The following is a 25481-nucleotide window of genomic DNA, read 5'->3' on the forward strand; positions in this document are numbered from 1 at the left end:
AAAAGGTTTTTTTTAAATTGAGATATAATTGACATATAACATTGTGTATGTTTAAATGGTACATGTTGACTTGATACATTTATATATTGCAATATGAAGGAACAGTTTGATAAATTCAACTATATTAACATGAAGAACTTCCATCCTTAAAAAGAAAACAAGACAGAGTGAAAAGTCAAGCCACCATTGGAAGAATATGTTTGTAATAAACATAATCAACAAAGAATAAGTATCCAGAGTATAGGAAGAACTCTTACAAATCAATTTTTAAAAAAGACAAACAGCTGAATGGAAAAATGAACAGAAAACTTGGGCAGGTCCTTGAGAGAAGAGGAAATCAAAATGGATAATAAACAAATGAAATGATGCTTAGTCTTACTGGTGATTAGAAAAAAGTCTCAGTTAAAACCACAATGAGATAGCATTTCATACCCCCCAGACTAGCAAAAATTAAACATGTTTAGCTGTCACAAGTGTCAGTGGGAAGGGCAGGAGCTCTCATACCCTGCTGTTTTCAGGGTAAACTGGTCAACAATTTTGGAAGACAGTATGACAATATCTAGTAAGGCTAAAGAAGCATACTGCCCAGGGATATACACTAGAGGAGCTCTTGCATGTGCACAGTGGAAGACATTTATGAGAATGATTCCAGTGGCATTGCCTAGAATAGCCCCGAGTGGGAACTGATGCTGGCTGTCAGCAGGATGGATAAATGGTGATACGTTCATATAAGGGGTTTTCAGCAACGCAAACAAACAAGCTACAGCTGTACTCAACATGGATGAGTCTTACAGATAACGATGTCACGTGAGGGCAGCAAATCAAAACAGAACATCTACAACGCAGTTCCGTTTATATGAGATTCAAAACTGGGAAAAAGCAAACCATGTCTCAACACATATTTAGGTGAGACAACTATAAAGAAAAGCCAGATCATGATGATCACAGAAGGCAGAGAGGATAGCACACACCTCCAGGGCAGGGAGGAAGATGTGAGTTTGGTGGGGGACAGGAGAGAGGGGGTGTTTCTAAAGCACAGCCCAATTCCTAAAACATGGCTCTTCTCAAGGTTTTTTTAAATTGCAAATATACATTTTGTATCCTCTTCTCTCTGCATGTCATATTTCATCATAAAAAATGAAGAAAACCATTCCGTTTTCAACAAGTGGCTTCCCTTCCACTTCTCTGAATGTGCCGGCAGGTCAGCACTGCACATGGGCACATCTACGTGCAGGGGATCGCCAAGGCTCATGGAGCCCAACCTTGGAGGAAGAGGTGTGTCTGTGGGAGTGGGCATGGCCTTGGAACACTTCTCTGGCCTGAGCACACCCTGCTGTAGGTGACGCTGCCATGTGAGTAACAGACTGAGTGCTGTTCATCAAGGTTTCCTCTCCTTCTCAGCTTTGCAATCATCAACTGTTTGTTGTTCTACTGACCAAGGTGAAAACCAGGCTTGCTTCCGTCCAGTCCTTCCCCTGCTCTCCCTCCCTCTCCTGAGCACGTGTTTATGGCATGCTTAGTCCATGCCAGGTGCCCAGGATACAGCACTGAGCAAGGCGGATCTGGTCTCTACAGTTCAGCGGAGGGATGATGTTACCTATTATCTCTTAATTAATTGATCGCTATCGTTCCAACAGCTAAAAAGGAACATTTAGGCTTTATATACTCACGCTTGTTAAACCAGGCGCGTACCCAGGCCCAGGGCAGAAACCTTGGAAGACCTTGTGAAGTCTTTTAGTCCTGTCCCTAAAATGTTAATTTTGTGGATATTCTTAAACACTTGAAGGTTTCAGGGATGTAAAATTTGGTCACTAGGAAGTACTTTGTGTATGATTAATGTAATTGCTTTTGTTATGCTAGAAGTTTCAAACTGCTCTGACACGAAACTTAAAAGAACAGCTTCTTTTCGTGGCTTCATCATTTCTGTTTGCGTGTGCAGGATACCTGGTGGGCAAAAGTGAAACCTAGATATAATAACCAGGAGGTACTGAAATGACGTGTAAGGAGGTTGTTTCCTTCTGAGGCTACGGAGAGATGAATTTTAGCCTTAAACCCATCAGCCCTTATGTTCTGTTTTCCGGATTTACAGCCTCCATTGGATTTTCCCTAGTAGTAGAGTGGGACCAAGACGTGAAGGGGAATGCTGTTTAATTTTATCCAACGCACTCCCATTAGGGAACGCATTCTCATGGAAGGATACATGTACGCTTGTAGAGGTGGTATCACACACGACTTCAACTGACATGTCAGTGAGAGGACTCCAGAGAACAGCCCAGCCGGAGTAGTGCTCACTCACCATACCCACTTCCCCATCAGCGATGATGGGGGCGCCGGTGCTGAGGGGGGTCTGTGTGACTTGCTGTGCTGACTGGCTGTGGGGTGCGGTGCAGAGTACACCTCAGAGCCTTGGTCTCTGCTTCACAAGAGGGAATAATTCCCACCCACCAGCCTGACTGTTAGTTCCCATCATCCCCTCCTCCTCCCTCTTTAAACTGGAGGCAAGAACCATGAGAAATTACTCACTTGTTTGTTGAGTTAGTCACTTATTTATAATCTGGACTGTGATGGAAAAGCTGGAGAGAAGGATTCCTCTAACAAAAGACAACCTCGCTGGCTCATATGGAGTCACCACCATTCACACATCAGGAGAGTCATATGGAAGGGGTTCCATCCCCTACCCCACACTGGGTGATGATGTCCAGGGGAGGGTGGACAATTCCTTATTTCAACTGTGTCTAAACGCCAGTGAAACTGCTTAAGTCATTAAAACTACTTGTGCCACCCAGTTCACTGAGAAACAGGTAATTTTCCAGCTGCTTGTTTTAGGTATGCGTGGGCACACTCAAGCCAGACTTCCTGGGGAGAGGGGCAGAGAGGGAAAGCAGAAAGGGGGAGGTGAGAAGATGGGGGAGGGGGCAGGGGGGAGGAGAGATAGAAGGGGGAACTGCGCCTGCCTGGTGGATGTGCAGTCAGCTCCACCCCCCTCTTAACTGGCCTCCAACTTCAGCTGGCGGGGGCCCGTGTGCCCACGGGGCCGTTACTGAAATCTACTCCTCGGCCCATTCGGAAGTCAGCCTCTCCCTCGGCATGATCACCTCCTCCCCGTCAGAGCAAGCCTAGACCACCCTGACTTTGCCCTCCCCTGAGCTTCCAACATCCTGCGTCCCAGCCTCTCCTGTGGCCCACATCCTGCACCCCTTCCTGGTCATCCTGGGATCCCAGACCCCAGCGGGGTCCTGGCAGGGGCTCTCCAGACTCAGCCTGGACAGGGGAGGAGAGCTACCCTCTCACGGACCACGGACCAGGTGCACTGGGCACCTCTACTGCAAAATTCTCCTGGCTTCCCAGATTCGTAGCCTTGCCCTCTGGCTCTGTGAACCCCTGGTGAGAAACCCAACCACACAGTCTCCATGGTGGTGGGTGGTAGGGACGGGGAACCTATCTGAAGGACATGTCTTGTTCCAGTTCAGGCAAAGATACCTGTCAAAAACAAACTTCGGTCCCAGTAAATGACAAGCCAGTGCTCACTTCCCTGGAAGGAGTTTTTCTCCAATTAACTCAAGTCATGTACCTGCCTGTCTGACTGACTGGCCCCCAGGGGGCTCTGGGAGAAGAAAAGGCATCCCATCACTCGGCGGGGACACCTCAAACATTTGCTCTGTTAATTGGTCACTGTCTTATTAAGAGGCGGGTCTCCTGCTGCCGCCTTCATATCCAGGAGGTACTGCAGCTCCCTGTTCTCCCCGCAATGCTCCCGTCAACCAAGGCAGCTGATTAAATACTTTGATTCCTGTTTCTCTGAACCTGGCAGCTTGCCGGCTGAGGTGTGTGGTTCCAGACAAAGGTATCCTTGGAACGGAGCCACATTAAGATTTAATCAGCAGCCTTTGTGCCCTGCCACCATCTCCCGCCACGAGTACATCTTCCTTGTGTTTGGAGAAATTTGATGCCTTTGTTCCCCTTTGATTTTTCTCCTCTCAAATTTGCATCTTATATCATTTGAGTGTTTAAGTATAATTTCAGACAGTTATTGTTTAAACTATTAAGCTTGTGGGAGAGAAGAACTTTACTAGGAAAACAGCCATTGGCAGAAAGCACCTCTAAGGTTGGTGGGTGCAGGAGGGTGGGGCCTTCTGGGGTGAGTGCCACCACCCCCCTTCTGTGGATCTCCTGGGTGCTGGGTGGGGGTGGGGGCTGGGTTGCAATTCAGGAGAAGCAGGTGCAATGACCCTGTGAGTCAACACTCCATCTGCAGCCCAGGGTCAGGGACTGAGCCCCAGGGTGGGGGAAGCACACCTCTCACTGGATGTCTAAGCAGTGCCTCCTTCCTGACTCACGTCCTGCTCTCTAGATGGAGTGGCAATGAGATGCGCCCCTAACAAAGGGCCAGCATGTCTGCACGGCTGTTCAGGGCCTGGTCCAGATGGGATGCTTGGTTCCTGTGGATCGAAGAACCTCATGCAGACCTACCCAGCGATGGCCTATACTTACAGCTAGACGAGGACTGGCTAAGGTCTGACGAAGGCAGTTAGAACAACCCTGGGGTGAGTAAATAGTGCTTAGTTTTATGTGTCAACAGCACCCTGATAGGTGATCAAACATTATTCTGGGTATTTCTGTAAGGGTGTTCTGGATGTGATTAAAATTTAAACCAGTGAACTTTGAGCAAAGCAGATGGCCTTCCACAATGGGGGTGGGCCTCATCCAATCAGCTGAAGGCCTGAATAGAACAAAAAGACCAACTCTCTCTCAAGTAAGACAGAATTCTCCAGCAGAAGATCTTCAGATTCGCAATGGAACACTGGCTCCTTCTGGGTCTCCAGCCTGCTGGCCCATCCTGCAGATTTGGGACTTCTCAGCCTCCATAATCTCATGAGCTAATTCCGTATAAAAAATCTCTTTCTCTCTCTAAACACATCATACTGGTTCTGTGTCTCTGGAGAGCCCTGACTAATGCAGTAAGGGTAGAAGGCAGGGCTGACTCTGCCATCCCCAAAATGTTTGAAAGCCTCTTTAGGCAGGAATGGCTGAAGTCAGTTATAGAAACTGAGTCCCTCTTCCCCCAGCCTTCCTGCAGGGCCTTAGACTCCCCACGTCCACAGCAGACGGGGTGAGTCTACCACTCACAAAGCTTCCGCTCCTGCGTCCCCATCTCGGTGGAAAAGGCATGCGCTCCATCCAGGCCACGAGCCTCGATGTCGCTCCCACCTCCTCCTCCCAGGGTGTTCAAGCAGCCCCTGGTCCAGCCAAACTGATTTTTCCTGAAGAGTTCCCCAGTCTGTCCACTCCCTTAATTCAGGCTCCCACATCTCTCTGCTGCAGGCATCAAATGCCTCCACGCTGGGCTCTGCCCCAAGCTGCTCCCCATGGCAATGCCGGGTGATCTTTCTAAACACCAGCCAGACTGTTTAAAACCCCCAAATCCTGCCTGCAAAAGAAAGCCCCCATCCCCTTAACCTGAAGTTCAAGGTCTAGCCCAGAATTGGCCAAAGCCCCTCCCCAGATTCAGCTCTTGCTGCTTTCTCCCACCTTGAACTTCATATTTTGGAGAAACAGCAGGTGGCTTGTGGCTCCCCATACTGGCTTCACACCCCAACCCTTGGCCTAAAAGGCCCTTTCCCTTCCTCTTTGACTAACCCATTTCTACCCATCGTTCAGTACTCAGCCCAGATGGCACCTCCTCCAGGAGGCCTCCCGGTTCCTTCCATAAGAGCCTGGAGGTGCTCCACCGTGGTGCTCCCCACCCTGGTTTACATGCATCTCCACTAGGAGCTCCCCACAGGCAGGGGCCACTTCACACTCCTCTTGAGTCTCCAGCCCCTAAACTGGGCCAGGCACACAGTGCTTGTGAAATAAATGAAACGCTGAGTTGTTGAGACCTGCCAAGTCATGAATAGCCAGATATGAGAACCACAGATTTTTTTAAACAATCCTGAAGCCTAAGAGTGAACCTTGGTCCACGTAATGTTGAAAACAGGCCCACTGCTTTACTTGCCCCAGGAACGAGAGCGAACAGGTGGAATGAAGTCAGGGCACACCTTGGTGCCGCTTGTAAACCCTGCGTGATGCTGTGCTTTCCCTGATCACACCCGCTCCTATCCCCTTCTCCATGGACACCATCTCGGGCCATCCCACAGGTTCCTGGTCCTCCCAGGACCCCGCCTGGGGCCGCAGTGGGAGGCCAAGTCAGCAGGCCTGGTCGGCGGCTTGGCCCCAAGCCCACTCTGTCCACTGGCACCTCTGAGAACACACACGGTTCCCAGCTCATCCTGACCCACGGTTAGACTGGGTGGGGCTCACGGCAAAATCTCTGTCCTTTTTTATTTATAAAAATCAGCACATATGCAGAAGGCATAGGAGAAGGAGCAAAGACTACAAAGGAAGAAACGTTTAAAAAAAAAAATCACCATTTCTTTGTTGAGACAAGAGTGGCTAACAGCAAGGTGCCCGTCAGCTGCACGTGTGAAAAATCCCTCCTTCAGAACAGAACGTGGACACAGGCACCATCTGCCACAATGGTGAGCAACAGTCACTGAGTGCTTTAAAAGTCTAATGATTTCCAGAGCTTATTTCCTTTTGTTAATTGTAAAAATCACTCTAGGTATAAGAGATGCAGTACAGCAGTAGGCGCTAAGACAATATGTAACATTTAAAATCAAAAAGACAGAGCTGACTCTGAAGTGCAGCTCTCCCCCTCACCAGCTGGGTGGTCTTGGGCAAGTCACTAAACCTCTCTGAGCCTCAGTTTCCTCATCTGCCTAGTAGGAATACTAATAGTCCGTATCCGGGAGGGCCGTGTGGGGTTGATGAGAAAGAGTGAATAAAGTACTCAGCCTTGTGCCCGGCACACTGCATGAGCTTCTTGCATTAGCTACTACCCTGCCTTCCATTCCCAGTCAAATCTCTGATCTCTTCAAAAGGGTGAGAAGAGTGAAATCACAATAATTTGCTGAAAATTTTGATGATTGTAATTGCAGCCAACTGAGTCCCCGTGGACCTGCACCCAAAGGAAGGCCGACGGAGCCTTCACTTCGAGTTACTTCTTCCCCAGCCTTCTAGTCAGGCACGTTCAAGGGTGCATCTTGTTTCCCACCAACTGTTTCTCTAAATGAGTACATGGGCTCCAGTCGGCGTTTCTCAAGGGAGAGAAACCACATTTCCCAGCAGCGGACTCTGCCTTCTTTCTCTACAGATGCCCGTTCTCATTAGGTCTTCCTGATACCCACAACTGTTGGCCCTGAGAGCCACAAAACATTTTAAAATGCAAAGTCTGTTCCTTTAAAACCATGAGCAGACAGACACAGAAAACAAATTTATGGTTAACCAAAATGGAAAGGGGGGAGGAATATATTAGGAGTATGGGATTAATAGATGCACACTTCCATATATAAAATAGATAAACAACAATGATTTACTGTATATAGCACAGGGAACTATATTCAGTATCTTGTAATAACCTATAATGGAAAATAATTAAAAACAGAACACACACGCACTTATATATATATCTGAATCACTTTGCTGTACACCTGAAACTAACACAACATCGTAAATCAACTATACTTCAATTAAAGAAAAACAAACCTGTGAGTAGAGTGTTTCCTGAGAGAAGCCTGGCATGTAAACAAGACCTTCATGCTGCTATAGTTTGGCAGGGGTGGGGTGTTGTGGGGGTGAGCAGGCACACAGGTGAAAGGGAGATGCGGGGAGGCACGGGAGACACGAGCGTCCCCTTCTCCTGTTGAGCAGAGCCCGCGGTGGCTCCATGGCAGGGAGTGGGACTTCCTTTCTGTGCAGCGTGCTCACCTCACTGGTCATGGCACACATCCACGTGGAGACAGACACGGGTGTAAAACAGAGTGTGTGTGAACGTGCCAACCTCTCTTTCACATTCAAACAGGTCTGTGCAGGCTTCACTGCCGTTGACTCGCATCCCGGCCCTGGCGAGATGGTCCAGACTGTAGAATTACGGCTACCTGCATGTCACTGCCACTAAATACCACTAAAGGGTTGTAACTTCCCTGTAACCAACACTTGCGGCCACATAGTTGAGAGGCACCCTTGAAAATCTGGTTTTGTTCATGGGGGGAAAGGGGAACTCACAAGCTCACTCTCTAAATAACTGGCATGATGCGTCACTGACCCTTCCTGCCACCACCTCCACTGCTATCCTGGTGTCCCTGGGTGTCCCACTTTGAAACGCCTTCCTCTGGGGTTTTCTTCCTTCTGCAGCTTGGCAAAGAGCTCATCCTCAGTCCCTTTTTCCTTCCCACTACCCCCTACCAGGAAAGCTTCTGCTATCAGACCCATCATCCCCTGGGTTCCTGAAATCACTGGACAGGCTCAGGTGGGGGAGAAATTTACAACCTCAGCTACGAGGGCCCATGTAGAGCTGGGTGTGCACAAGTTCCACCTGACTGGGTGAAGCGAAGGTCTCTGCAAAGCCCATAAAAAAGACCTTGAACTTGCTATATTTTAATGGAAACAGGAATGATTAAGTGAGCAACACACACAAGAGACAGGGAGAGAGAGAGGTATGGGTAGAGGATCAGAGAACTCAGCCAGACAGAATGAAAGGGGCATGTGGGGCTCACAGAGGCATTTGCTGGTCCACCGGAGACAGGCCTGTGGGCCACACCTCACCTGACCAAAGTGGGCAGGAGAGGACTAAGGGACAGACAGTGGAGCACAATTCCCTAAGGAAGACAAGTAAACAGACATGTCTGCCAGGTCACTGGATGAGCTCTTTCCTCCCGCTGCAGAGAGAAACACACAACACATACACCCTGCTTATAACAAGTGGACAGAGTTCACTGCATCTGGTGATTTTAATTACCTGCAAGCAGAGTGATTCTACTACTTTCATTTAGGGGAGCTTTCTGAAAGTAGTTTCACTCTGCTTACCTTCATTAATGAGGGATCGGAACACATCAAAGCAGAAGTGAGCACAAGAAGAATCAAGGCAGAGGGCAGGGCTTGCAAGGACCGGGTGCCCAAGTCTGGGAGTCACTGTGAAGCTCTGCTCTCATTAGCTTCAAGAAAACCCCATGTTCTGGGCCCTGCTCTTCCGTGGCATGTAGCACAGGGCCAGGCACAAGTCCACCCACAATAGGAAAATGGGCGGTTCCTGAGCCCCAGGATGCTGCAGAGGGCTGGGCCCCAGCTTTCTGTAGCTCTGCCCCTTGGCTGTCCCAGGTGGGGACTCACCTCCACAGGCTGAGAGTTGGATCTCCTTATTCATGCATTTGATGAGCCTGCTCTGCTGGGGGAGATCAGCCATCACCTACCTCTCCCTGGGTCACTCTGTGGGTCTGCTCCACCCCCAAACTTCCCTGCTTTATTTCAGTTAATTTGGCATAGTGATAAGTGCACCTCCCTCTCTTTGGAGAAAAAAGATGGCCCAAACTGGTACGTTGCTTCCCTGTCCAGAAAAGCAGGCAGAGAGTCTGGGCACCCACGCCAGCCGCAGGGGCTGCAGGTGAGTCAGAGGGTTGAGAACCAAGAACTGCAGGCTGACCTGCAGGCCTCGCTGGACTCATGTACCCGCTGTCTCCCCAGCCACTGGCCCCTTTAACACCTTATGTCATCAGGGAACAGAAGAACCTGAAAGGGACTCCCTGTGTACAGAAGAGAGAGAAAGCCCTTGCCGTCAGCCTGTCAGTAAGCAGGAAACACTTTCAGGCAGGGACCCAGAGTCAACATATTTGAGTTGTGCCTGGCCTGACAGCTGCTGAGTTTGTCACACAGATAATTAAATAAACTGCTTGAGCACAGAGATTCAATATGTGGTGTCATTTAGCGGCTGCTACACGGGGGCCTTGATCTTCATTGAAGGTGCAATAGGGGAGAACCTTAAAGAAGTCCCAAATCAACTTCTTGCTCTAGTAATTAAACATTTGACTCCTGGTCATCATCCAAAGCCTCCCAAGTTTTGGCCTTAGTTCCATTAAATGGTGCTAAGCAGCCTGAACCAAGGGCCTCCCTCCTCTCCACGCAGGGCCTTCCTTGAGCAGCCTCCTGCAGGGAAGCTTGGAGGGCAGAAGGCTCCATGTCACCCCCTCACCCCACCTCCTTCTCCCTCCCTCCTTCCTCATGCTCCCTCAACACCCACTGATGTGCTCCCCCCACTGCCCCTTTGAGCAGGGTCCTACTTATGAATCTATCCCCTCCTTTGCTGGGACCCTGTGATTTGTGTTGCATGGTGGGCCTCCAGCTAGCGCTTTCCATCCTCTCATGTGGGGCCCTCTATGGGACTGTATGAGCCCTATAACACATAATCATCAATTTGTGCATTCATCTAAGAAATGAATGGAACATCTCCAATAAGCAAAGAATAGAAAGACAAATCACATTTCCCCACTCATAAGGACATCCAAGATAGTGGGAGGACACGCAAGCTAAGAAGAAGTTGTGACAGAGGGAGGATGCTGCTCTTGCTAGAAGTTCTGATGGCACCTTGAGCAGCTTGGGGCTTATGCAGGAAATCCCCTGGGCCCTATAGGTTTATCTCAGTTAAAGCATGAACCTAGAAATCCTTGGTGATAAGCCCCTGGACAGGTCGTCTTTTCCAGCCCACAGCACACCCCTCAAGATTTCTGGGGTGGTGATGAAGAGGGAGGTCCCCTCAAGGCCATCCCTGGGTGAGAGTGGTGGAAATTAGAAAGAAAACATAGCACAGTGGCTAAGAGTTTGGGCTTTCAGTGCTGACAAGGCCCTACCTGGATGATCTGTCCCTACACCTCTTGGATGTCTCTACCCTTCTGCACTCTGCTCCAGCAACCCTAGTCCCCTTTTTGGTCCCCAAAAGTGCCAGGAGACCTCTCACACCAGGGTCTTTGCATCTGCTATTTCTTCCGCTGGGATGCTCTTGCCCCAGATATTCAAACGCCTCCCTCCCTGACCTCCCAGCCTCCTTCAGGCCTTTGCTCAAAAGTCACTTCTCATGTTAGATGTTCTCACTAACTTTTTTCTCTGTCTTCCTCTTCTCTGGCACTTGTCACCACCTAAGCCACCTCATCTCCTGTTTACTGTCTCCCCCATAAGACTGTATGTTCCACGAGGGCAGGAACCCTGTCTGTTTGTGCACTGCTGTATCCCCAGTGCCCAGAGTAGACCTGACTCATAGGAAGTGTATGTTCTTTGGATGAATGGATGAAAGGGTTCAAGCAGGAGAGCACGTGGTCAGAATTACCTCTTGGAGGGTTCACTCTTCAAGCCACATGGAAGGTGGGTTTGAAGAAATATCTGACCAGGAGCTGGGAGAACAACTAGGGGGCCTGTGAAGAGTCAGAGGGGCAGGGGCTGGACCAGGAAGACTGATGGATACCCATATAGGAGGGATGTAGTAAGACGAGACCTGGAAAGTGTCACCTGGACTTGGCATTTACAAGGATACGGTGTTCTTAATGGGGACAAGAGCCAGGTGCAGGCCTTGGTGGGCAGAGCGCCAGGGAGCTGGGAAAGCCGAGGCAGCCAGCGCAGGCAAGGCTTCAGGTGCCTGGGAGAGGAGGAGGGGAGAGGTGAAATGGTACCTTGAGGGATGCTGGGACGAAGCCAGCTCTTTAGGCTGTAGGGTGAAAGAGTGTGAGCCTGTCGGTGGACACAGAGAAGGAGGGGCTGGAATAAGGGAGTGGGTGCTGGGAAAGAACAGGGAACATTGTGGGGGGCCTCGGAGACTGCAACATAAGTGAAATCAGTGCAGTGCGAGCCTTTCTCAGCTCAATAACTTATTAGCAATTTTTAATTACTGGAATGTGTTTGAAGTGTGGTGGTTCTGTGAAGCACACCACATGTGCTGAACTGGCAGCATTCTTGTGTACTTGCAGGGTGCTCATGTCAGGACACTGTCTCGCATAACACCTAGAGGAGGCATCTAGAGGGGACACGTGGTTAAGTCATGTTTCCTGATCCTGGAAGCAGATACTACTAATGGGATGACTGCGACCTGAGGGCCACTGTGCTGGCAGGCTCTTGGTGATGCACTGATGCCAGCAGAACCTATGGAGGAGGCTGCAAGAAGGAGACGGTCCGTGAAGAGTCGCGTTGGTCCTTGAGACCTTGGGGTGTCTCTGGCTAGAGCAGCCCCACACAGTGGCCCAGAGAGTGGGGGCGCTGGGGACTAGAACACAACCTTCTTTTGGCTGTTAATTCCATGATGTCAGGCCCGGCATCCTGATCATACTGGTACCCTCAGGTCCTGCACAGCCTTGGCACCCCAGTGGACATTCAACAATGTCTCTATCTCTTCGGCAAGTGGTGTTGGGAAAGCTGGACAGCTGCAGGTAAATCAATGAAGATAGAACACACCCTCACATCATATATAAAAATAAACTCAAAATGGCTTAAAGACTGAAATATAAGACATGACACCATAAAGCTCCTAGAAGAGAACATAGGCAAAACCTTCTCTGACATAAACTGCACCAATGTTTTCTTTGGTCAGTCTCCCAAGGCAATAGAAATAAAAACAAAAATAAACAAATGGGAACTAATCAAACTTATAAGCTTTTGCACAGCAAAGGAAACCATAAACAAAATGAAAAGACAACCTATGGACTGGGAGGAAATATTTGCAAATGATGCAACAGACAAGGGTTTAATTTCCAAAGTATACAAACAGCTCCTACAATTCAATAACGAAAAAACAAACAACCCAATCGAAAAATGGGCAGGAGACCTAAATACACATTTCTCCAAAGAAGATATACAGATTGCCAACAAACACATGAAAGAATGCTCAACATCACTAATCATTAGGGAAACGCAAATCAAAACAACAATGAGGTACCACCTCATACAGGTCAGAATGGCCATCATTAAAAAGTCTACAAATAACAAGTGCTGGAGAGGGTGTGGAGAAAAGGGAACCCTCCTGCACTGTTGGTGGGAATGTAAATTGGTGTAGCCACTATGGAGAACAGTATGGAGGTTCTTCAAAAACTGAAAATAGAATTGCCATATGATTGAGCAATCCCACTCCTGGGCATGTATCCAGGCAAAACTATAATTCAAAAAGATACATGCACGCCTATGTTCATAGCAGCACTATTTACAATAGCCAAGATATGGAAACAGCCTTAATGTCTATTGACAGATGAATGTATAAAGAAGATGTGGTACATATATACAATGGAATACTACTCAGCCATAAAAAGTAATGAAATAATGCCATTTGCAGCAACATGGATGCAACTAGAGATTATCATACTAAGTGAAGTAAGTCAGAAAGAGAAAGACAAATACCATATATCACTTATATGTGGAATCTAAAATACTATACAAATGAGTATCTATGAAACAAAAACAGACCCACAAATATAGAGAACAGACTTGTGGTTGCCAAGGGGGAGGGGGTGGGGGAGGGAAGGACTGGGAGTTTGGGATTAGCAGATGCAAACTAGCATATACATGATGGATGAACAACAAGGTGCTACTGTATAGTACGGGGAACTATATTAAATATCCTGTGATAAACCATAATGGAAAAGAATATGAAAAAGAATATACAGATGTATAACTGAGTCACTCTGCTGTACACATAACATTGTAAATCAACTAAACTTCAATAAAATTAAAAAAAAACAATATCTCTGAAGAGAGACAGCTTGGTGGCAAATGGCCACATCCCCCTGCGTGGAGCTCAAAGTGAAGGACAGGAAAGGTACAGAGAGGTTCCTTTGCAAGGGCTGGGGAAGCAGCAGCAGCCTTTGGACAGAATGCAGGTGGGGCCAGGAGTGCAAGGACAATTGGAAGAAACTGGAAACAGGTAGGGGGGCTGGAGAGAAAGTAGAGGCCAATGCCCAGAGGCCAGAGCAAGCTAACAGCGGGCATGCCCCAGAGGCTCTGTGGCTTCGTCTCCAGGCTCCTCTGGCAGCTCTGGGAGATGCTGAGTTTCCCACTCCCTCCTTAGGGGAGAGGAAGTGGTCTGGTGCTCTGGTGTGCAGAGGCCCTGTGGGTTCGGGATGACTGAGCCAGTTCTCCTGGAGGAGCTCCCAGATGGGCCTCTTGCTGACCTGCACAGCAGGGAGGCCTGGCCCAGCAGCAGAGGCCTTTCCCACTGACCATGGCTCCTGAGTCCTCCCTCCACAAATTCTCCTGGGGGAAAAGGATAAAGCAGTTGCATCTGCTGTGAACATGCCTTGCTGGGACCGAATTAAAAAGAGCCCCGAAGCTGGGGGTGATTATGAAGGGTGGGCTGTAGCGGCAGAGCCTGTGGAACTTGGGGCAGGTACTTGTCCTCTCCCGGCCTCCGGGTTCCCATCTGAGAAACGGGAAAGCTGGACTATCTTATCTGACACTCAGTCAGCTTGAGTTCAAATTACCTAGGTTGGCACACAGGCCTCACTCTTACCCACTTGTCTGCATTCACCTGTAGTCTCCGTCACCACCACCCCCCGCCCCCGCACCCAGGACCTGCATCTGAATCACCTGCTCTGTCCCGTCTGCACCCTAGGATGCCCTCACTCACCTTTCAAGATTCACCTCAAATGTCTCTTCTCCAGCTCCCTCCCCAGACATTCCCCTTCTCATCCTCTGGTGGACCAATCCCTCCCTCAGGCTCAACTGACAGTTTCTGAGAGCCTTTTATGCATTCCAGAAACTTCCTCTAGACCTGGAATCAGGAGCTCTTGGTTCTTCTCTTCCATCTCTACTAGCTCACAGGGTGAACTTGGATGACTCACTGCCATCTCTTTTCAAAAAGCAAGGCCGACTTATAGGGCAGGAATAGAGATGCAGATGTAGAGAACAGGTATGTGGACACGGGTGGGTGGGGAAGGGGAGGGTGGGATGAACTGGGAGATTAGGTTTGACATAAATACACTACCATTTGTAAAATAGATAACTAGTGCGAACCTGCTGTATAGCTCAGGGAGCTCAGCTCGGTGCTCTGGGATGACCTAGATGGGGGGAAAGCGGGCGAGGGAGGTCGAAGAGGGGGCGGATGTAGGTGTGCATATAGCTGGTTTACTTCATTGTACAGCAGAAACTAACACAACGTTGTAAAGCAATTTTACTCTAATTAAAAAAAAAAACCAAGGCAGTTGGAGAAGCTGATAGAAGTTTGATCATTTGGAGGTCAAATTCCAGTCATTCGTTAAATACACATGGAGGACAAATGTTCTTCTCTCCCCTTGTTCACAGAACATCCACACCCCTGACCTCTAAGCCCATATCCAGTGTGGTCACATGTGGGCAGGTTCTTACAGCCTCCCGTGTCTGCCTCTCGACTGTGCCCTGACATTTGCAATGACAATACCATCCTCTGGAGTGCTGCTGATACTGCTTAGAGAAGAGCCCTGATGATGTGACTGGCACTGCTCATTTTATGCTCACGACACCATGAGGTAGGCACTACCATCATTCCCATCTTACAGACGCAGTAAGTGAGACAGATCTTATGTGTCTTCTCCAAGGCAGTGTGGAATGGCCCCACGCCTGACCTAAAGCTGGTGCCCTTGGTCCTGTGCCACCCGCTCCCTCAGCATGGGCCTCTCCCCAGGCTCCAGCACCTCCCTGCTGTAGGGGCCACTCCAGCAGGGTGAAGCCAAATCCCCTAGATGCCTGCCACCATCAACACGGCCCTGTGCCCGCCGCTCCCACACCGTGGGACGCTGAGTCTCTCTGGGGCTGGGCCGATACAGCTGGGAATGTGAGTAGCTCTCCCTGGCAGGGCAGAGGAGACTTGTCGAAGTGTGGAAATGCCCTGGAGGCATGGGACTCAATTTATGTTTCTAAAGCAGTAAGATGCGAAGTAACAACAACAACTAAATACCCAAAAGAAGAAAAGAAGTCTTTGGCAGCAAGATCTATCTGCTCTGCTAACTTGTAACAGATGTTTGGTTTTTTATTCCTGTGTTTAGTAACACTTAAGAAAAAAAGGTTTATTAGTGAGCCTATAGTATGTTTAATTTTTAAAATAAAAAGTGGCAATTATTTCCTCTGATTTCATAAGCCTGGGAACTCCCCTCTGAAGCACCAAAGCATACCTACAAATTCCATGCAGGATAAGGAAGCTTAATGGTCTGTTTAGAACTGAAGCCCTAACAGGCTTCTTTCTTCCATAATTTCATGGTTTGTTGGGAAAACTGCCCAACTATGACACTATCATCTGGGATAATACACGCCAGGCGTGGTGAGTGATAGCTGAGTGGCAAGCTTGTCTTCTCCAACAGTGTAGGAGATAAAGCGTGAATTCAGAACTGAGTCAGAAAAATCATTTAAAAAGTGCCAGCTAGTACACAAATAGGAATGCCATGTCACAAGATAACTTTTAAGACACAAACTCTAGAAGAAGTTAAAGGTACAAAGAAATCCACCTACTATCTTCGTGTTCACTGGTAATATTTGGTACCGAGGACAAATGTGACTCTAATTTTGCCTCAAGGAGAAGGAGAGACAGTATCCCACCTCCCTTGTCCCCCTGACTTTCAGCAAGTGAGACCCTGCTTGGGACGTCAGGACTACTGGTATGGAAGCTGCCAACACCCGCTGAAGCAAGGCTGCTGAGTTCAGTTTTGATTTTCTCACCAGCTAATGACCCCTAAATCATGTTGTATTTCATTCTGTATTCACACAGTATCCCATTGCCATAGCAACGGGAATGTGATACCACGAGTTTTCTTGTACATGGGCTTCGAATGCTGCCTCTCCTCCTTGGCAGAGGGGTTAGTGTCATGTCCCCAGGCGGTACCCCTGAGAACCCCCTCTGCACCCCAGTGAGGGCTCAGGGGCTCTGGTGGCAGAGCGAGTGCTCTGGACTGTGGTGGCCTCGCCTAGGAACCCACCACCACGTCCCCGTCCCCCTCGCTCTACGTGCTCCAACCTCATAAGGACGGTCCTAATATAGTGACTTCTGGGGGCAGAGAAAGCCCCAGAGAGTGAAGTCATAACTTCTCTTTGTAAAGCTGGTAGGAAAAGACAGTGAAACATTATGATTTTAGAATTTTTGTTTGCATGGGAAAAAGGTGCTTTTAAGTTTCCTAGATCAACAACTTCCTGGAAATTCGGGATGACAGACAAATCGTCATCAATGGAGCTCAAGATGGCATTAAATACTCTGCTGCCATCTTGGGGTGAGGACTGAAGGAAGCTGTCCTTTATATCCACCAGACTTTTTCCCAAGAATCTCATCCTGCCTGCCGGCCAGCCCTCTGTCAATCCATTACGCCCCGCTCCCCATTGGAGCCATGGTTCTGGCGAAGGTGGAGAAGTACGCTCCCAAAGCACCCTCCTAGGCCTGGCTGCCTCCGTGCCCTCCAAGGCCCTGGGACCACTGAACAGGTCTCTACTGCTTGCTGGGCATTCCCTATGGAAACGCTAGAGAAGGAGAGGCCAGCTGGCCTCCTGCCTAGGAACTGGAGCTGATGCTGAACCAGAGGCAGTGAAGGCTTCTCCGTGGGGTCCAGACCCACGGGGCCAGGGCTACAGACGGGGGAGCGCTAGCCCCAGGTGGGCATCTCCAGGATAGCCTGAGGGCCTGACTCTCAGCACCTTCCTCTCCCGCTCTCCATCTACCAGCAAGCCATCCGGGCCCAAGACCTGCTGGTCAGAGCCCTTGTTCCTGCCTCTGCATTCCCCTCACAGCTTGTGCACCTGTCTGCTCCAGGCCTGAGGCCACACTGAATTAGATAAATGATGACATCAGGTGTCATTAATACCTGACACGTGTAACATACCCGGCCCACGCTAAGTGGTCTCTGTGCTGCATCTCCTTTACTTTTCTCCACGGAGCAGGTGGGAACTGCCAATAGCCCCTTTCTACAGCTGAGGAAAAGGCCCAGAGAGGCGGAGTCATGCACCCAAGGTCACAGAACTGGGCTGCAACCCCAGGTCCCTCTGGGACTTTGCAGGTACCCCTTTCCACCGAAAAGGGATCTTTTGCAGAGCGGCTCTGTCTGCCACTCGAATGGGTGGGAATTCACAAAATTGGTGAAAAACCCAACGAATCAGAAGGATTCGGTGGATAAATTCAATCAGCACGAAGCAGAACCAAGACCTAATCTGCCTGCCCCTCCCGCACGCTCTCCAGCTCTCCCCCAGCACCCCTCACCATGGCAGGTTTTGTGGTGGGTGATTTTCCCTCACGTGACATAAGAAATGCTGTTTGAATAACCGATGGTGAGGGAGGCTGTGCACACTCCGATGCAGAAATAAAAACCTTTAGAAAGATGCAAGTTGGGGGATACTAGAAACCGGAGAATGGAACATCAGTCTATAAAATTCAACATGGCCAATAAGGCTGGAGCAAGTGGTCAAGTGTTTTAGTGCTCACGGCTGCTGAGGCATCGGCAGGCCTGGGCTGGGCAGGGCTTCCAGGCCTCGGACATTTTTCCTGGGCTCATTTTGCCTTGATTCCACATTGGGCCTCATGATTTCTAAAGCACATCAGCATTCGTGTCATAAGCATGGCCATGAAAGAGTCCAAGACTTCCCATCACAAGATAAATTCAACTTTCCGGAGACCCACCTGCTCCGGGACCCTGCTGCCAGGGCCCGTGGATGAGGTGGGAAAGCTGCCCTTTATCGGAGTGCAGAAGGCCCACAGACCTGGACTCCTCCTGCCACATGGTCCTGGCACCTGTGAAAGTGAGACCAGAGCTCTGCCCTTCCCTCTGGGTACCCAGGCTCCCAGCTGTGACCACACAGAAACCCTTTTCTGTCAGTGTCACCAGCACTCTGCAGCAGGGCTCCATCCAGGCTTTCTCCTCCCCTCCCGGCCCTGCCCCACAGCAGGTCTCGGACCTCATGCAGCCCCATGTGGGCTCCCCACCTCCAGCGTCCCCCAGCTTGGGCCAGTGGGCCTGTTCCCACCTGCCCAAGTGCTGCTTCTGCCATCTCACATCGTCTAATTTATTCATGTGTGGCCATTTGGGTTCAGCATCACAAATATTTCTACAGGCTGTGGCATGCACCATTCATTGGGGCTGCATGAACATGGGAATTTGCGGGCTAGCTCTCTTATTCTTGAGCATCTGTGAGTTGTTGACGTCTTGGTGCAAGGCCCTGAGCCACGTGCTGAGACTATATTCATGCACCAAGAGCCACGGGCTCTGCCCTTGAGCTCTTACCATCCACTGGGAGCTGGCACTGCCCCTCTCACTCAAGCCCAGCAGAGGGCATGAACCCTTTGGCCCCAACTCCACGGACACGTTCTGAAGTCCTTGCAGGGCCTTCCTCATCTTGCTCAGAGGTGTTCTGGACAGGCCAGGTGACTGCTCTAGAGGCCAGAGTTGGAGTGCCCACCATACTGGGAACCACTGGACTGTGAGGTCCACCTGGCCACATTCTACACACAGCATGGTCTCCTGATTCATGAGACACTGTCCAGAGGGGCCAACGTACTCTCTGCCGCTACCTGGCAGGGCCCACCCTGTGCAAGAGACCTGGGCAGTGCCTTTCAGCCTGGTTCCTACTGGACACATGCTCTGCACCAGCCCAGGGCTTAGTGGGCCTCCCTGGCTTCTGCTCTCCCAGGGCCTTCCTCTAAGGGCAGGGGTCTCTGGAGGTGGACACAAATGAACACGCATCACTGAAACGCTACTGCTGCTGCTATGTTGTTAAGACTCTTTCCTCTTTTTTTAAAATCACATTTAACCTGTAAGACGCAGCACCCAGGTCGTCTGTCAGAAGGGCATTAGAAAATCCATGACAAAACCCACGAGCATAGAGTCAGGAAGCCGTCTTCCTACCTTTAAGGAAACAGTCCTTGCTGCGGACGATGACAATCTTCTTCCCCAGCAGGCAAGCAGCACGGTGGAGCTCACAGTGGTTTTCGTAAACCCTCCCATCAGAGCCACACACGGGCATGTAGCTGGGACTGCAGGCCTCCAGGCACCGGCACTCGGGCTCCCCCGTCTCCCTGCTGAGCGTGCACCTGCTCCCGAGGCTGCAGAACTTCTTCCTGCAGGAGGCCGGCAGCCCACGGTGGCCAGAAAGCCCTGCCAGGCACACAAACACAGAAGGTCGGCTGTGAGCACGCAGGGGTGTGTGGCACGGCCCACCTGTGTGGCTCTTTCAGGCTGTGGTGAGCAGAGGCTGTGAAGCTGAGGCCTGGGGGCTTGGGCGCCCCATGGAGCCCCTGCCTCTCTGGCGGGGGTGCTACAAGCAGTGCCCTGCCTTGTAGAGCCCAGGTGTTTCGGCTGGCTCTCGCCAAACATCTCAGACACAACCCCTGCCCACCCTGGAAGGGAGGAGTAAACAGAGGGCCACACGGAGCTGGCAAAGTACCGGTGGACCCTGCTGACCGAGCGGAGGAGGGCTTTCCAAGGGACAGAGGGCTTGAGCCAAGGCTCCCATAACCACAGCGCAGGGAGCACTTGCCTGTCTCTGGGAGGAGACGGTGTGGGTTGGGGGGATAAGGGTAGCAAGGCGTGGTTCTGCCTTATAGACTCAGACAGCCAAGCAGAGGCGTTTTGGTCTGATATGTTAGGGACTGGGGAGCCGTGGTGGGGTCTAGGGAGTAAGTGTGGAGTAAGGAGAAAATGGTACTCTTTTTTTTTTGGCGGTAAACGGGCCTCTCACTGTTGCGGTCTCTCCCATTGCGGAGCACAGGCTCCGGACGCGCAGGCTCAGTGGCCATGGCTCACGGGCCCAGCCGCGCCGCGGCACATGGGATCTTCCCAGACCGGGGCACGAAACCCGTATCCCCTGCATCAGCAGGTGGACTCTCAGCCACTGCGCCATCAGGGAAGCCCGAAAATGGTACTCTTTAAGTGTTCAGGATCGGGGGGCAGTCAAGGCAGGGAGGCCAGAAGTTGACCTATTCCTCTGAGGAGAATACAGTTCTCTAGGACACAACAGCAGTGGTGGCACCAGCAGCCTTTGTCCACTGCTCAGTCCTTCCTAGCACAATACTGCAGCCTGCAGCCGTGGGCAAGAAGGCTGAGACCATGGAAACAGCAGCTACTGTGTTCCTTTGGGTCTCACACTTGCCATGTTGTTGTGTGTCTCCTGCACCCAACACATGCCCATAGTGATCTCAGGCAGTGGTGTCCAGAGCTCACACACCAAAGCAGCAGGACAGCTGGTAGAGTGGCTTATTGCTGAAAAGGTACACTTACATGGAGGGCCAAATAAGCACCTACCACCAACGTGACACTCCTCCAAAGAGTCCAGAAAACTGGATGATTGCCACGTGGCATTAATGGCAACAGATAGGAAATTGAGAATTATAAAGGGATACCAAGACACAAATAATTAAAACATGAATGCAGATTTTATGGCCACAGGAGTCTTTGCTTTTAAGTTTTAATTAAATCTTCTTCAAAATATTGGCAAGACAGAATGGCCTGGGCCGTCAAGACTGAACTTTCAGCCTCAACTCCTACCCCATGGGATTAAAATGCCTAAGGAGAAAAAACCTTGTTTTTGGTTGAGTCTGTTTTTCATCATTATAGATTTGAAAAGAAAAAGTCAGTTATCGGTAGATTAACTGCTTGATTCAATAACTCATTTAAATTCCTCCAGCCTTGGAAAGCTGAGAAATATTGACTTTTTCTTGAATCATAATAAACTAGAAGGTCAAAATATCTCTGAGCAGTATAAAAGTGCAGATTGTAAGTGGGCGTGGCAATCTCCTTTATCCACTTGGCTAACCGTTGGCGTGTCACCGCGAAGGCTAGGTGGCATTCACTGGCCCCAGCATGCACCCTCCTGTCAAGGCTGACAGGCGGTGGGGAGCCAAGGCACTCGGCAGTGGAAGGCTCTGGGCTGGAGGCCCTTCACCCACGGTGTTTATGGCTGCTTTGCCACGGAGTGTGTTTGATTAGTATGATTCTCCTGGGTTATTGGAAAATGGGTTATCCTGGAGAGCACCAGAGGCTACTGGAAGAAACTAACCAGCTCTAAAAATATCAGCCTTTGTTTCTTTCCCAAGTCAATGTCAGGACACAAAGTGCTGCCATTGTATCACTATTTTAATAAACTTCCCTGTGGGATGAGAAGGATACCCACTAGCCACCTCATTTTGAAGGAACAAAGCTCAACTTTCCGAGCCTCTGGTCTTTCAGTTCCTGCTTTGGTGCTTTTGCCCCGGCTGTGCTACCTGCCCAGACGGGGCTCTCTCTGGTACATCAGCTCCAATGCACCCTTGGGGTCCACTTCCTCCACCAGGTGCCTGCTACCACCTCCAGGCCTCAGGACGCCCCACAGGTGCAGGACCTTTGTCTTCTTGAGCCTGCCCCTCACTCAGGATTTAAGAAACACAATAGTTTTCAAAGCTGTTCTCCCTAACTGTTTCGGTGCTTAACCCCCAGGCTAGCAACTGTCCGTAGAGGTGGGCCTCCTCTGGGGTAAAGGGGACTAGAACCAGGAATGGCAGTGCAGTGAGGCCCTTCAGAGACCACCTAATCCAGTGCAGGCATCAAAGGAAGGCCAGTGAGCTGTGGACAGGGGTGGGGAAAATCCTCTCTACCTGATCCTATCCCCTCTGAGATGCCTACATGCCCAGGCTGCACCCAACACCTCTGAGGACCAGCGCTGCACGTGGCGCTTCTGACACCCAGGTTTGATCATCCTGCAGGTGTGGCTCTGAGCGCCTCCCCCAGGCTGTGCTCTGAGGGGTCAGTGTTAAGAAAACAGTTGTGCCAACCTGTGCTCATCGAAGTGGCCAAGAACACTCAGGTTCTCTCTGACATGGAAGTGGGCTGTTGGCAAATATTTGATTCCTAATTATTTGCAATTAAGACAAAAGTACCTTGAAAGCCCTGCACCTGCCCTTCCCAGTCTGTGGCCAGTAGGCCCCCTGACAAGCGGAGAATGCCGTGCATGGGGGCAGCCTGGGGTCCTGACCCTGGCCCCCGAGATGCCGGCCAAGCGTGGTTTCATTAAATGAGCCCCTTGTCACCACTTCCTCCTTGTTATGAAAACAGAATGAAATCCTCCCTCCTACCAGGACGATGATAAAACAGTAATGGGAAAGGTAACCAAGTGAGACTGCCAGCAACTGCCTACAGTATTTATGAGGATGGCCATGATGCCTGAAAAAGATATAATGTGCTTAATTTATAGTCATAAAGAAAGTCATTTACCCAGGTTAGAAACTGATCATCTCACCAAATAAGCTGCTTTTCAACACTAATTAAATGTACCGAACATGGTCAGACATGGGAATTGTTACGTGAAAGTGATGGTGGCAGAAGAAACAAGTCCATTTGTACCAGTCGGTGCTAAAGCCTCCCTCTGCAATTCAAATAAGGATTCTCGATTTGACCGCCACAGACCAGGGATCTGCAGGTGGTGGAGGTTAGCCGTGGTGGAGTCAAGCCCGCCCGACCCCAGGGGAGGGATCAGAGGGAGAAGCCTTTCTCCTTCGCCCAGAGCAGGAAGCCTCCTTCCTTGGTTTCTCACCTCTGACCACAGCACAGAGCACAGACAGTTCAGTTATTTTGCCCCCAAACTCTGACTCAGTCTCTGAAACTGGTTCTTCACACAGAGTAAACCAGTGAGCTCTCCCCTCTCAGAGATCATGCCCTGAGTGGCACACAAGGGGAAACCCCTTCTAGTTCCGCTTTGGGATGCTAATTCCACTTCGGGCATGCTTGCCCAGGGCAGCATTTCACCTGAGAACTTGTCCTTGGCTTGCCTACTGAGGGGAGCCCCTCCCCTTTCCCAGCCTGCGGAGGTCATTCTAGGTTTCTGTGGGCGGTGCTGCCTAGACCCCCTCCGGCCGGCCTCAGTGTCCCAGCAAAGGGCTGGGGCTGAGACGCCCACTACCTCGCCCCACCCCTCCACAAAGCCACAGTGAGGCGATGGCTTGGCTCTACGGTGGCTGCACACTCTGCAGGGCCCAAGGCCAAGAAGAGTGGGATGTGGACGCGGAAGATGAGAGGCGACAGGTGCAGCCCCAAGTACTGGCTGCCCTGCATGCTGATGGCCTCACTGTTGCCTGCCGTGAACACCTGTCTGGCACCACAGCGGTCTCCAGCTTCTGCAGACAGAAGGTATTTGCACAGGAATGAGGGGCCCACCTGTCAGCAGACATAGCCCCTTACACACAGATTATATGCTTTATTTTCTGTGCATTGATATGGACCCACCGGGGAGCTGAAGCCCATATCCTGTGTCATGGTCAGGTTCTTTAAAGACCTAGAGTGAAGAGTGGTGTGTGTACAGAGGTGTAGCTATGTGGGCTGTATCAGGCAGGGGCTGAAGGTGATGATCCCAGTACGTGTCCCTACCTCATAGCCCCAGACATGCCCATGGTGGTCTGGAGACAGAGCGTCTGGTAAACTTTGACTCTGTTTAGCAGAGACCATGCAAGTGCCTTGGAGGTGGCTGCAGAATTTGGGTTTATGCGAGAGCAAGGCAGAGACCCAGGTCTGCAGCCAGTGCCGTTTCTACACACCAGATGCAGTGGGTGGTAACAACAGGGTGCTTCAGGAGTGCCTGCCGGCCAGCCCTCCAACCACCTATTCATCCAACAAATACTTACGGAGCACCTCCCATGGGCCAGACCCTATTCTAGGTGCTGGGGACACAAGGCAGACTGGGACACTGTCCTCAGGGCACTGACAGTACAGTGCAGGAAGACACACGAGAGCGTGAACAGGCAAACACACACACACAAGACAAATGTGGGTTGGGGAAAAGGCCAGGAATGAGTTAAATAGGGCGCTGCGGTGGGCTGGCTTTCATCTGAGGTCAGGGAAGCCTTCTTTTTTTGGCGGGGGGGGGGCTTTCATTTTACTTTATTTATTTATATTTTTTAACATCTTTACTGGAGTATAATTGCTTTACAATGGTGTGTTAGTTTCTGCTTTAGAACAAAGTGAATCAGCTATACATAAACATATATCCCCATATATCCTCCCTCTTGCGTCTCCCTCCCACCCTCCCTATCCCACCCCTCTAGGTGGTCACAAAGCACCGAGCTGATCTCCCTGTGCTATGCGGCTGCTTCCCACTAGCTATCTATTTTACGTTTGGTAGTGTATATATGTCCATGCCACTCTCTCACTTCGACCCAGCTTACCCTTCCCCCTCCCCGTGTCCTCAAGTCCATTCTCTACGTCTGCATCTTTATTCCTGTCCTGCCCCTAGGTTCGTCAGAACCTTTTTTTTTTTTTTTTTTAGATTCCATATATATGTGTTAACATACGGTATTTGTTTTTCCCTTTCTGACTTACTTCACTCTGTATGACAGTCTCTAGGTCCATCCACCTCACTACAAATAACTCAATTTCATTTCTTTTTATGGCTGAGTAATATTCCATTGTATATATGTGCCACATCTTCTTTATCCATTCATCTGTTGATGGACACTTAGGTTGCTTCCATATCCTGGCTATTGTAAATAGAGCTGCAATGAACATTGCGGTACATGACTTTTTTGAATTATGGTTTTCTCTGGGTATATGAACAGTAGTGGGATTGCTGGGTCCTATGGTAGTTCTATTTTTAGTTTTTTAAGGAACCTCCATACTGTTCTCCATAGTGGCTGTATCAATTTACATTTCCACCAACAGTGCAAGAGGGTTTCCTTT

General features: G+C 50.1%; 1 protein-coding gene across 5 annotated transcripts in view; it reads right to left on the minus strand.

Moving 5' to 3' along the window:
- Nucleotides 1–25481, minus strand: part of FSTL4 (follistatin like 4) — a 723812-nt gene that overhangs the window by 223476 nt on the left and 474855 nt on the right. For all 5 annotated transcript variants that reach the window (XM_081231116.1, XM_081231115.1, XM_081231112.1 and 2 more), the window contains one exon: nucleotides 19689–19937. In XM_081231116.1, the coding sequence (XP_081087242.1) occupies nucleotides 19689–19937 (249 nt within the window). The remainder of the gene's footprint in view (nucleotides 1–19688; nucleotides 19938–25481) is intronic.

Source organism: Mesoplodon bidens (genome assembly GCF_964165515.1).
Source record: "Mesoplodon bidens genome assembly, chromosome: 4".
Lineage (NCBI taxonomy): Eukaryota > Metazoa > Chordata > Mammalia > Artiodactyla > Ziphiidae > Mesoplodon > Mesoplodon bidens.